At 36.0% G+C, this 14,669-nt stretch overlaps 1 protein-coding gene across 1 annotated transcript in view; it reads left to right on the forward strand.

The window, feature by feature from the left end:
* The window catches only part of LOC107745309 (sodium/potassium/calcium exchanger 3-like), a 33,969-nt gene that overhangs the window by 5,646 nt on the left and 13,654 nt on the right, over positions 1–14,669 (forward strand). Inside the window, exons 2-3 of the mRNA XM_016559169.1 lie at positions 1,018–1,110; positions 14,546–14,622. Of these exons, the coding sequence (XP_016414655.1) occupies positions 1,018–1,110; positions 14,546–14,622 (170 nt within the window). The remainder of the gene's footprint in view (positions 1–1,017; positions 1,111–14,545; positions 14,623–14,669) is intronic.

Genomic DNA, 14,669 nt, shown 5'->3' on the forward strand with positions numbered 1-14,669 from the left:
TTTCACTGGAGAAAGCATTATTATGGATAGAGGACCAGAAGCCAAGATTAGAAATGTCATAATGTTGGAATTGGTTTTATACAAACATGCAGCTTTTGGCTTCACAAGACATTAATTGATGGACTGGAGTGGTGTCATGTGGAGTGATGTTTTTATCAGCTGTTTGGACTCTCATTCTGACGGCACCCATTCACTGCAGAGCATCCATTGGTGAGCAAGTGATGGAATGCTACATTTCTCCAAATCTGTTCCCATAAAGAAAGAAACTCATCTACAGGGTGAGTACATTTTCAGCAAATTTTCATTTTTGGGTAAACTATTCCTTCAAAGAGGCCAAACAGCTCAATAACTCTGCAAGAGCAATTTTTTAAGTGAACTTTTTGGGATTTGAAAAACAGCAAAATGCAATGCAATTTTGATTTCAAAGAGTTTTTTTTTTTTTTTTCATTTTATGTAGACTATCCAAACATACACATAGTTCACAAAACAACAAAATTCTGATTTCAACTGTTAAATTTTGCCTGAGGCAGATGTTATCATATCTATCATGAAATACAGAACTGAATAATTTATCTAATTTATGGAAGATAAATTATTCAGTTTAAAAAGCATCTTGTATATGCTTATATGTGTAGTCTTTGACGTACTGTATCCTCACAGTATTATATATATAACCCTGCTGCCCTGAACAACAGAACAGGATGCTGCATAGCTTTGCCACACTGTTGTGTTTTCTCGCTGCCAGGGGAAAACTAAACAAAATGGTTCTGGTTGTACAGTATGTGCGTCAGGACGCACGCTTACGTAGTGGAGCTTGAAGTGCCTTCTGGTGCCGAATGTTTTTACTCAAGCATACTTGCTCACAAATACCTTTTTTGGTTTACCTGATGGATTCGTAAATGTTTTCATTAACATTGTTGACTGTTGCAGTGACAGTTTGCAGATACAAAAGTAAACTTTTGTACGCATTTGGTTGTGAAAGGTGTAGAGCTAAATTAATTTCTCATGTCATTACAGAGATCGAGTCTTCATGGCCAGAAACAGACTTTCCCAGACGCAGGATCCTGCAGTATGGCGTGGAAAATCAAACAATTGACACTCCCAGAGCAGGTGGGCAACAAACGTTTTATAGTGTTTGCATTTCAGAAAATGTTAAATCTCAAATTTATATTTAAGATTTTATGGTGTGCTATTTTTTGAGTGTTTTCCTGGTCATTTATACAAACTTCTGAGAGTGAGAGCAAATATTTGTTTTCCCCAAAGGCCACTGCTTGAAAGATATACAACATTTACACAGTAATATATATTTGTGTGTGTGCATATCTCTAGGCTATTATGGATGCATGGAGTATATTCTCTAAACTCCGCTTGTGAAAATGAAGTCTGCTTCATTGTATTGAATGTGCACTTGTAGCATTAAAAGCACTAAATGTCTAAAAATCTAAACATCCTTAAACTCAAGGTATATTTACTTGCAAATGCAAATGTAAAAAGTCTTGAAAAATTGAACAAAATTAAATGAGTTCATGCTTAAAACAAGAATAAAAATCTGTCAGTAGGGATTTGAAAACTGAAGTAGATTTTTTTCTGAGCCCATTTGCAGGTTTAATTTTAGTTCTTGTTTAAATCATAAACTCACTTTATTTTGATCGATTTAATCATAAACAAGACTTTTTAATTTTATGTCATTTTGCTTCTCAAGTAAACGTGTATTTATTTTAAAATCATCACTTTTTTTCCTTCAATTTATTCCTTTTTTTACTTGATCTTTAAAATGTTTTAAAAAAGTCTTAAATTTACCTCGATAAAACCTGCATAAACCCGGTTAATGAAATAAAAGGCCACTTAAGTGACGTAAAGAGAGACATTTTCCTGACTGTATTTCTTAACACGCTTAAGTACACAAAAAGTGCACTTTGTAATACTGTCAAATTAAAGGTATTATTTGTTAAGTACATTTAAATCAGTGTTTGAATAATTTTGTGTTGCTTTACAGAAGTACATTAAGTCAGTGTATTAAGACAAAAGAAGTAATTATGAAATTACATATAAAGATGTACTTAAGTCCTACTTAAGTGGGTCAAAGATCTAAAACTCCTTAAAGTTCAGCTGATTGCATTTAATATACATTTTTAAACTATAAAACATTTTCATTTAATTTTAACAGTTAAATGTCCAAAAGCATTGCATTAAGTTTACACTTAAGTATATTCTTTTAAAATACATTATTTAAGTACTCTTTTAAAAGTATGTTAGAGTGTACTACTTTTTCACAAGTCTGCTTGGCCTTCGAAAAGCAGAGTTCTGTCTAACAAGGCCATATGTTGTTGAGGTGTATGAATTACTGTTGCAAAACAGAAAAAAGACATATGAAAGGGATGGAAGAGAAAACATACACTGTCCAGAGATATCAGGAGGCTACAGCAAACATAAACAGATGTCAGGAACAGACACTCTACTGCCTCATCTGGAAAACACTTACAGCCATTGATCTCAGACAAATACCTCTGTTGTTATTATTGTAGTTCTGTTGCAGTTTGTATATTATGCAGACAAAGTACTGAGAACTGAGATCACAGCATGGTCTGTCTGCTTTAATCTGTGAGCGCAGCAAGCAGTTTAAATAATGGCGAACACCACAGACTGGATGCTTGCGGCACTGTAAGTTGCCAGAATTAGACCTGTACACTTGAGCATTGAAGATACACAGTCTTCAAATCAGGGATGTCAGGCATAGAGTGAACCATAACACTATCTAACTAGATCTTTTGATATAGAGAATCTGATTTCCCCAAATGAACAGGTCAAATCAAAGAGTGTTAGAACAAATGACATGAGTTATTGACTGAAAGATTAATATGATTAAAACCTGACTACACAGGTTTCTCCACATTATTAAACTACCATATGCATACATGCAAAAACACACCCTTGTGAAAAAGAAGTGTGCTTTATTCTACTGAATGTGCACTAGTGCTCTACTTGAGACACTTTCATGACTGTTTCTGAACACACTTAGTACATTTAAAATCATTATGTTTTAATAATCTGTTGTCATGCTTTAAAGTACACTTGTTTTGATGTGTTGACTAGCATACTAAAGCACATGTAATTATTGATTATAATTATAACTATAGTATTTGATATTACATTTTAAAGTTATATATATATATATGTGTGTGTATATATATATATATATATATATATATATATATATGTGTGTGTGTGTGTCTATATATATATATGTGTGTGTGTGTGTCTATATATATATATGTGTGTGTGTGTGTCTATATATATATATGTGTGTGTGTGTGTCTATATATATATATGTGTGTGTGTGTGTCTATATATATATATGTGTGTGTGTGTGTCTATATATATATATGTGTGTGTGTGTGTCTATATATATATATGTGTGTGTGTGTGTCTATATATATATATGTGTGTGTGTGTGTCTATATATATATATGTGTGTGTGTGTGTCTATATATATATATGTGTGTGTGTGTGTCTATATATATATATGTGTGTGTGTGTGTCTATATATATATATGTGTGTGTGTGTGTCTATATATATATATGTGTGTGTGTGTGTCTATATATATATATATATAGGTTAAATGTACTAAATTGTATATTTATCATTACACATGTGTAATTATATTTATATTTAAAATATATAAATAATGTATTTATTTTTTCAAAAATAAATTGTTTGTTTGTTTGGGCGCAGTACCAAACAAACTACTGAACTACTACCAAACTACTGAAATTCGTTTCCCATTCATTTCCAATGATGGTCTGCTTGGTTTCATTAAAGGTGCAATAGGTGATTGTCTTGGGATGTAAAAAAAAAATCGAATTTCGAATATCTGTCGAATTTAAAATAAAAAACGTTGCGTTCGAATTTTAGGTGTGCGTTAAGGAGGCTTATCAGTGGCGCACGAGATGCGATGACGATGTAAGTGTCGTTGCATTTTAATGTTTTTGTTTGCCTATCCAGTTGAAGCCACTAGATGCGACGCTGCTGCGTGTTAATTTCAAATATTGCGGGAAAAGAGAACATCAATGCGGAGAAGATGTTGTTTACGTCAAAACTGAAACCAAGCCTTTCACACAGAATGCATATTTCGCACATTTTCTAAAGGGACATCTATCACCGTTGCACTCGCGTCTCGCACAAAAGAGCCGCATGTTTAGAAAGCCATGTAAAATTAATGCAAGTTCAACTTTGAAAAAAACATATCTCCAGACTTTATGGTGGGGGGTTTCCCCCATCCCACTGCAACTCGTGTTTTTAAATGAAAGATATACTCTCTGATTGGCTTTCGACCCTTTGTATTAAACTATGAATACATACATGATGCTGTTTTGTTTATAGTTGTTTAAGCAACTTAATTAATTATAATTTGTTTATAAACATTATTTTAAACATTATGCACTTTTGTCATAGATAGTCACGTTATTTTATGCTTTGAATTAGGGCTGAAAGCTAACATTGCCATGCCGTTTTCAACTGATTAACATTATGAAAACTGGTAAAAACTTTAGAAACTCTTAATATAACTTCCAACAATTCCAATTTATGTAAATTTTTCCCCATTGTATTGCCACAGGGAGCAAAAGCGCATTTATTCCTGAAACACAATAGATCCATTATTGAAACTCGGTGAAAGTTTGATCATGGCAGATTTGGTTACACAAACAGCACAAATGGCTTGTGAAAAAACACACATTGGCTGTATGACACTTTCATGCAAGCAGAATATCGCTGTGGAGAGATCGCTAAACTCCAGCACATGTTTTCATATCATCAGCGAGCGCGCGCAGGGTTGCCAGATTGCACAGATTAAAGGGGTCATATGATGGTGTTAAAAAGAACATTATTTTGTGTATTTGGTGTAATGAAATGTGTTTATGCGGTTTAAGGTTCAAAAAACACATTCTTTCCCACATACTGTACATTATTGTTTCTCCTCTATGCCCCGCCTTTCTGAAGCGCGTCGATTTTTACAAAGCTCATCGGTCTGAAAAAGCGAGGTGTGCTCTGATTGGCCAGCAATCCAGTGCGTTGTGATTGGCCGAATACCTCAAGCGTGAGACGGAAATGTTACGCCCCTCGGAACATGGGCTGGAATTGGGAACCGCTGATGTAGCCTATGTTGTCCCTCGTATTCTGGTCTGTGAGCGTATATGCGTTCAGGGGGCGTGGCTTTGGACGGCGATTGCAGGGAGGGTGGGACGTTCGCTTTCAGTGCTATCAGGCTAAAGTTATCATTTTCCAAGATCTCCTACTGCACCTTTAAGTGTGAGACTTAAAGCTGAAATACTGACTACTGTGAAAATTGGCGAGTTTTCTTTTAATACATTGTGTTTTAATATTAAAATACAAGTAAGTTAGTATTGTTGTTAAAGGTTAAATCATGTTTCATTTGCCTTTAATCTGTATACTCAGTCACGGCTATTGAAAATGAAAGGGATGTGAGCATTTTGTGAGTATGAAAATACAATAGGTAACTCATCAATTCAAAGAGCGCTTGCAAAAATTAATGAGTTGATGACTGCTCTCATCATCAGATCTGCAATTGGATGAAATGCTACTGGCAATTGGCAAAGTATCTGGCAAAGCTTGTCTGTGAGAGCTGAGCAATATTATGTTTAATAGGTGCAGTTCCTTAAACTGCTCTTCCGTAATTAGAGGGGATTATGTAATAAGTCTGAGATTGATTTCTCTTTTCTGTCTCTCTCTCGTCCTCGCCATTGTTTTTGTTCCTTATAAAAGGACGAGACGGCAGACCTCGTCTTCAGATGAGAATCCTTTGAGGTTTGTGTTGCTTGGCAACTGAATGCTAAATTTTGGGAGCGTGTGTGTTTGTGGAGAGCCGTGTGAGAGCGGGAGCTTAGATGAAAAAGAAAGGCGGCGAGAGAGAGAGAGAGAGAGAGAGAGGTGGGAGGAAATAAATAATGAGAAGGAAAGGGAAGGTGCTATTTTTAGGCATGTCAGTAATCATTGCACATGATGTTCTTTGCGTTGGCCAAATATTTTGTGTACATTTCAGAAGGAGTAGGTGGCTAGAAAATCCCTCGAAGACAAGCACAATCACTGCAGTCTAATAAAAAACAAATCATGCTGCATCATTTTTGACTGTGTGGTAATCTCTTCTGACATGATGCATTAAGATCACATGGCATAAGCAGAAGTAATTGCTTTCAGTTGGATATGATTTGCCCAGTATTTAGGGAAAGTGACCCTAATAAGCCCATGGACCAAATAAATGCACTTGTTGGTTAGAAATATATAAATAACAGTAATATTATAATATAAAATATAAAACAGATATATAAAAATGACAGAAGCATGAGAGAAATATTTCAAAGCAATGCATATGTTTGTTAACTTCATTTTACTTTTTATTTGGAACCAATCAAATGTCAAGATCTTGAGTTATTTGTAATAATGTGTTGTTACTGTCTGGTTGAAGTCACATCCAAAAACAATTTTTTTTTCAACAAACTGGTGATTAAACTAGCTGCGTATTGATACAATTATGAGATTGATAAGTCAATTAAAACCTAAGCCTAGTATAATTCATTGTCTTAGTATATATAAATATATACAGTATATATATATACAACTTTGTTACAACTGTAGCCATGGTTCCCTGAGGGAGAACGAGATGCTGTGTTAAGACGCGGTGGGAACGCCTCTGCGTAACCCGCGTCCTGCAGCATGTGTGAAATTAGTCCATTGGAATGACGAGACGTCACTGGTGGGGTGACGTAGTGACCAAGAATCTTAAAAGTGCACCAGGTGTAAACAGCGTTAGCTTCTGGTAGGTCGAAGTAAGCTGCTCACAGGGATGCAGGAAGTATGGCAGGGAGACACAGTGTCTCATTCCCTCTCAGGGAACCATGGTTACAGTTGTAACCCAAGATGTTCCCTTTCAAGGGAACTACCGCTATGTCGAAACGCTGTGGAAATGACAATGCCCACTCCGCCATGCTGACAAATACCTGTGTGAATCATGGCAAGCACAACTAAGACAGGAGAACTTGAGAGCCTGGCGTAGATTCCAGGTCCAAATTGTAAAACCTGACTAATGTGAGCGGAGAGGACCAGCCCACCGCATCACAAACATCCTACAGGGACACCCCTAAAAGAAAGGTGTTTGAAGCCACCATACTTCTGGTTGAATGAACCCTGATGTCCAGAGGCGATAGAACAGGGGTGGCGAACGTCGGTCCTGGAGAGCCGCAGCCCTGCAGAGTTTTGCTTCAACCCTAATCAAACACACCTGAACAAGCTAATCAAGGTCTGAAGGGTTACTAGAAAGCTACAGGCAGGTGAGTTTTAATTAGGGTTGGAGCTGTACTCTGCAGGGCTGCGGCTCTCCAGGACCGGAGTTCGCCACTGCTGCGATAGAAGATCAGAGGACTCATACGCAAGGATAGCCCCTCCAAAACCATGGCCAGAATGGAGAATGGTCTTAACAACCTCAGCTGAGAAACCGGAATCTAGGAGCTGTGCCCCCTCAGAGGCCACACCCATAGCTTCCACAACTCTGAGCGAGGGTGAAGGATTGAGCCCCCGCCTGAGAGAGAAGGATTTTTTTTATCAATGTTGAAAACAGTTTTTGCTGCTTAATATTTTATGGAAACCTTCTTGTCGTTGTGTAACGCTTACGACAGATGCATCCCTCACAGGCTCAGGATTGTCTCAGGATTGAGCTCCCGCCTGAGAGAGAAGGTCGCTCCTGACAGGAATCTCCCACAAAGAACCATCGAGGAGGGCCACCAGGTCCGAGAACCATACTCAGACCGGCCAGAACAGGGCTACTAGCAGCATTCGCACCCCATCCTGGCACACACTCTCCAGAACTCCCGGGAGCAGAGCGATCAGGGTAAAGGCATACAGACACAGCTTCGGTCACATCGACAGTGTGTCATCTCCTGAGATGCAAACAAGTCCATCTCCACCTGGCCGAACTTCCTCCAAATCTGCTCCACCACCTCAGGGTGGAGCCTCCATTCCCCACGCCTCAGCCCCTGCCTCGACAGGATGTCTGCTCCCTGATCGAGGTGCCCAGGGATGTAAACGTCCCTCGAGGAGAGCCCACTGGAGGATCTGGTGTACAAACCTGCAAAGCGGGCGCAACTGCAGACCCACCTGATGGTTGATGTGAGAGACCACAGACTTGTTGTCTGTGCGGACAAGCACATAATGGCCTCTCAGGTCTGGGAGAAAGTGTTTCAGTGTACGAAACACGGCCAACATCTCCAGGTTATTTATGAACCACGAAAGATGCCGGTCTTCCCATAGAACCTGAGCTGAGTGACCACTAATGATCGCTTCCCAGCCTGAGAGGGATGCATCTGTCGTAAGCGTTACACAACGACAAGAAGGTTTCCATAAAATATTAAGCAGCAAAAACAGTTTTCAACATTGATAAAAAAAATTCTTAAGCAGCAAATCAACATATTAGGATGATTTTTGAAGGATCATGTGACACTGAAGACTGGAGTAATGATGCTGAAAATTCAGCTTTGATCACAGAAATAAATTACATTTAACAATATATTCAAATAGAAAACGGTTATTTAAAATTGTAATGATATTTTACAATATTACTGTATTTTTGATCAAATAAATGTTGCCTTGGTGAGCAGAAGAGACTTCTTTCAAAAACATTAAAATCTTAATTATTTCAAACTTACTCTTATTAGGCCTGCCTCTCCTGATGTATATTAATTAACATAAATGAGTAGAGACTGATTGTGAAAGTTTAGAATCAGATGTTATATAATCTCTCAACAAAATTGGACCGAAATGAGCATAAATGATGACAGAATATTTGGCTGAACTATTCCTTTAAACGTTTTGACTAAGAATTTAAATGATAATAAAAAATTGAAGGTGTTCTAAAAGTTAGAAAATAATGATGCTACAAACATTTTTGTGTCATATTCCGCAGCAATCTGAAAAGGGCTTTATTTTTGGATTTTGCACCTAACTGAGGCTTTCTCACTTGCACCCACATAGTGAAAAGGAAACTCTGCCACTCTATACCCGTATCTGCATTAGTAAATTGTGTCCTGAACACGCTACCTGATATCTGTTTCCACTTATTCTCACTTCTTTCTCACTTGGTTTCTTTTTCTTTTTTTCCCCCCCATCTGACAGAATTCACAGTTCAGATTAATAGATGTGAGACATGCTATTTAAAAACATGTACTGATTTAAAGCTATACTTCACCTTCCTGAATCATTCAGTGCATCTCTGTGTGTAAGACGGTGCTATTTTAGTATCACTGAGACACTATGTTTATTTTTAATAATATTTTTAATAAAACATTTTTTTAATTTTCTGTTTTCATTTTGATTGTAGTTTTAGTAATTTAGCTTTTTATGTTATTTTTATTAGTTTTTGATTATATAATATATATATATATATTTTTTTTTTTTTTTCATTTTTAGTTTTAGTTATCATTTGTACATCACTTGTGCTAAAAGCACATACAATGGAAGTGAATGGAGCTGATTTATAAATGTTCAAATACTCCGTTTCAATAGTACAGCCACAAGACATAAACAATATGCTTGCTAACATTATTTAGTGTGAGAAAAATGCTTAATACCCATTTCTGTGTGAAATTTTATTCAGTTTTATTTATCGTATTTATCCAGTCATATTTATTCATAATTTTATCGATTTTTAAAAATAAAAACCCTAAACCTTAAACATCATGAAAAATCACGATTTAAACAGCTTTACAGCTCAAATAATCCACAATAGTTTACAGAAGAATGTGCTATTATAACATTTTTCATTTAGATCTCATATAAATTATATAGATAGATAGATAGACAGACAGACAGACAGACAGACTGATAGACAGACAGACAGACAGACAGACTGAATGATTAAGAATCAAGATCCTTTGTTGTGGTAATCAACATTATGCTTCAGATGCTGTCAACTGAGCTTAACTTGTATTAAACCCAGAATATTTCTTTTAATTTTCAATTTTCAGATTTCATTTCAATTTAAGTTTTATTTTAGCTGTGGTTTTGTCACTTAGATTTTTTTTTTTTAAATATGTCTATGTAATATTTATTAATTTTTATTTTAGTTTTAGTTATTTTAGTAGATCAAATTAAACTTAATTGAAAAATGAGAAAAGTTGCTTTGGCAAATGTGTGAAATAAAATAAGTTTAAGTATATATGTGTATTTATAAGTTATATGCATATTTGTTTTATTTCATTTCAGTTAAAGTTTATTTTATTTCAAGTAATGAAAATATTTTATGTTTAAGGTTTTTAGACTGTAGTTTACTATAATAACCCTGGCGTAGTATGTGATGCACAGGTTTTTAGCATATGTGCTGAATCAGTCTTGAGTGGGTTGCTGTTGTAGACTGCGGGGTCGTGTTTTGCAGTTGATAACCCAGCTGGACACCAAGACACCCTGCCATTTTAAGTCAATAGCATAACATTCTCTCTCTCCTCATTCTCTTTTGCAGTTTGTCACTCACAGCTTGCAGTCACACAATCAGACAGAAAGACAGATGCTGTCACTTTTTCTCTCATACATTCAAGCCACCAAAGCCTTTTCTCTATCCATTATGTTTTTTCATTCTGAAAAATAAAGGTTCTTTATTGGCATTGATGGTTCCATGAAGAATCTTTAACATCAACAGAACCTTTACATTCAACAATAGGTTCTTTATAGTGGTAAACGGTTCTCCACACTAAAAAAAAAAAGGATGTTTTAAGAACTGTTAACTGAAAGAGTGTTTGAGAAACCCAAAATCGTTCTTCTATTGCATCACAACAAAACCCCTTATTTGGAACCTTTATTTTTAATAGTGTGTAGTGAAGTCTTTCACTCTATTTTTTATATAGAGAATAACTGTCACAGAGGATTGGGTGAGCCATCATCATTTGAGCGGCTTTCAATGATTTGCTGAGGGCTGCTGATTTGCGCAGCTGCACTGGAGCTAAACTTGGCTCCAGCTGGTAAGAAAAAAGGAAACACAAGGCCCGAATTGGCTGCTTGTATTTAAGAGGCAGAGCAGGTGTCTGTTGTTGTGAGGTGAAAGGTCACAGTGACGTATTTGCACACTGACGCAACTTGTGTCTGTGGCGACATTTCTGCTAAATTATATTACATTGCTTCTTACGAGTTTCGTGGTGCTTTCAACGTGAAATGTCCAGTGGGTGACACTAAAAGTGTGTTCAGTTTTATCCAAAACATATGAACGTGAATCCGGCGATGTGTTATTATGTTGGTTGTTGTTCGTATCGCCACAGTTCGAAAATTAAATGTCCAGTGAGTGGCGCTAAAGGGTTTATGCTCTGTTGCATTTGAAAAGAATATACCACCTGCACTAAACCTTACGTTAAACCTAACCCATATTGTTAACACAAGCGAATGTAAGATAAAAATGCATTTGCTGAAGCTACTGTGTAATTTTAGATTGCTTCTAGAAGTCTTGTAGCTCTTTTATTGTGATTCGTGTTTCTAGGACTCGCACCCGAGGGCTTTGTGTCTCAAGTGCAATGATGCATCGGGTGTGCAATCGAGCGAGTTTACTTCGTCAGAAAAGCCATATGTATGGAGCTGGTTATTTGATGCAAATGTCAAAATGTGTTAGTTTACAAATCATGCACTATGTTAAAAATGTTTTGAGGTCATAAAAGAGTATTGTGCAGGAAATATGCGCTTTAAAAAATTTTTTTTTTTTAAAGCGCATAAAAATAAGTATTTTTTTTAATCAATAATCTGCCCCTGTAATCATAATTTGTGTGAAAAGGAATAAAATGTGTTGGTGTTTTACTGCCACTAGTGTTCATTTCAGCTGAAAACTGCAGTGACTTGTATTCATAGGTACATTTTTGGAGTTTTGCACAACTTTTTCCAATGAACCTATTGCTGCGTTCAAGTCCTCCTGGGACGTTCGTACTTACGAGTTGACAAGTCGTAATTATGACGTCTACTGCAGTGACTTGTATTCATATGTACATTTTTGGAGTTTTGCACAACTTTTTCCAATGAACCTATTGCTGCGTTCAAGTCCTCCTGGGACATTCGTACTTACGAGTTGACAAGTCGTAATTATGACGTCTGGTAGACGTTGCATCCATCGATTCCGCCATGTTTCTCACTGACACGCCCCCAACTCGGAAACTCGGGGCTTAAAGAAAATGTTGAGTTTCCCACTCGTAATAACGACTTTGTGGTGGCGTTCATGTGCGTTCAACTCGTAAATACGATCTATCCGACATGACTTGAACGCACCATAAGTTGCACTGACAAATGGTAAATACATGAGGACCACAAAAAAATGAAAATTGAGAACAAGTGTGAAAGTTTCCATTATCCTAGCATTTTCCGTTATTTGATTTGTCTTAAAATCGTTCACTTGCTCTGCCATCTTATTTACACACTTTCTCTATTTTTGTTGGAGTCAAGCACCGTCTTATATGTGCGTCTTTCTCACAGAACCCCAAGACGTTCCCTCTGGGATAGGGAAATGGAGTATTTTTAGCAGTTGCACTTCTGTTGCTTGTCATCTCTTTGGTCCCTCCTTTTTTTCCATATTTCCTAAATCAAGTCCATGGGAAAGATATATCCTCCACCCAGTTTCTCACTTTCACTCTGTTGCCATTGGCTTCCTGCCGCTGCTCGTCAACAATTCACTGCCCTAGGGAAGACGTTGCCATAGTAACTGCCTTCGCTGAGGCAGCTCGTCAGGATGTTCATCTGAGGCGGGTTTTTCAATGCGATTTTGCGATTTACATAGAGCCAAAACATGTCTTTTGACACTGGGCTACAGAAGAGGATGGAACGATGACAAAAAAGAGGAAGGAAAAGGAAATGGAGGATAGAGAGAGTGAGATAGCAAAGAGGAAAAAAAGACGAGCAATGAGAGAATACAATAAAAAGAAACCATTGTAAATAACTAAGGAGGGGTGAAGAAGTTTTTGTCTGGATGTAAAGGGAAAAACAGAAAATTATTCCTGTGCGTGTGTTTGTTTTTGTTAGTGGAAAATGTTATTGCTCAGAGTCAAAGGTTGCTCTTTTAGGAGACGTGATGGTACTTTAGTGAAACACAACTGAGAACTTCAACTTGTCTTTTCTAAAATATCTTAGAATATTTTTTTTTAAAGAAAAAATTAGTCAATTGACATGCTATAAAATTAATTTGGATAGTAGCAACATCGTCCCATGAGTATTATTTTACGTAAAATTTGGTTCACATACATTTACGTACATTCACATACATTTACTTACATTTGCATAGACACTAAAACATACAATACTAACGTATTGACAGCATCTAAAATTTAAATTATATTTAATCTATGGATATTTCATTAATGAAATAAATAGGCTGATTCTGTTGTATTTCTGAGATTATGTTTCAGTTGCATTTATTATACGCAGGTGGCTTGTTAAGTGAAGTTGCTTTACTTAATTTGAAATTATAACATTTAACATTATAACATATAATATTTTCTGTGTGGCTTTTTCCAAGTCATTTCAAATGCTAAAATTAATTTAAATAAGACTACACTTTAAATTAAGAAAAAAAATTATATAAAATAGAAATTCTGGTAATCATTCAACCACTACTTATGTAATATTTATTTTGTTTGTCATGAGACACTGCATTTTTCTGAATATCTTGTGAATAAAAACAACCATAAAATGAATCACAAATGCACAATAAAATAATCATGAAAGTAATCTATTTTATTCTTGGGCTGCAATCCAAATTTTTAGAATATATTTGATTGAGGAACAAATGAATAATAATAATAATAATAATAATAATAATAATAATAAATATTGAATGAAAGATAGGAGAGGGATTATCAAAGTAAAATTATTGTCACTGTACTTATTATTATTATTTTTAAGTGGTTTTGTTTAGGTTTCAGGAAATGTTTAAGAGACCTAAAATATATCTATAAAACTGTTAAATGTACTTATATAAATATATTTATGAAATAAAAGATTTGTAAATATTTTACATTTCTATAGCTGTATATACATAATACTTATTGCATTTTAGATGCTGCCATTATGTCCATATTGTTCTTAACAAAGTACAAAGATACATAAGAATATCTACATATAAACAGAGTCCAGGCTCAGATAATGTTGGTCTTTAATGAGAATTTGATGGGAATTATTTGAGATCAGATTGAAATCTCTTACTTTTGAAAAGTCTTCTATTTGTGTTTGTGTTTAGGCACAAATTCCTGGGGTAACGTAATCTAGAGAGTGGGTCTATAGTGTGTATGTTTTCATATGAGTGTAGAAGGGAGGCTTCAGCAGCACGGTGATGGGTTGCTATAAATAGAATTGGGTTCTGTCTTCACTGAAGTTCACATTCCTCTGTATATTTTACTTGAACATTGGTGTCATACATGCAACTATCCCACCACACATTCAGCAAAATTGGTTTTGAAAATCCAGCAAGCACAATTGTTTCTGATGATTCCATGTCCAAACCATGTGGTGTTTTCCCATTAGCAATTCATGAGTTCCCTGAGGACATCTTCACCAAAGAGCAGCGCAAGAGAGGAGCCGTACTACTGCATGTGCTCTGTGTGAGTGACACTCCATCCATCCATCTATCTATCTATCTATCTATCTA

This window comes from Sinocyclocheilus rhinocerous, unplaced genomic scaffold, assembly GCF_001515625.1.
Source record: "Sinocyclocheilus rhinocerous isolate Xijiao unplaced genomic scaffold, SAMN03320098_v1.1 scaffold1399, whole genome shotgun sequence".
In the NCBI taxonomy this organism is placed as follows: domain Eukaryota; kingdom Metazoa; phylum Chordata; class Actinopteri; order Cypriniformes; family Cyprinidae; genus Sinocyclocheilus; species Sinocyclocheilus rhinocerous.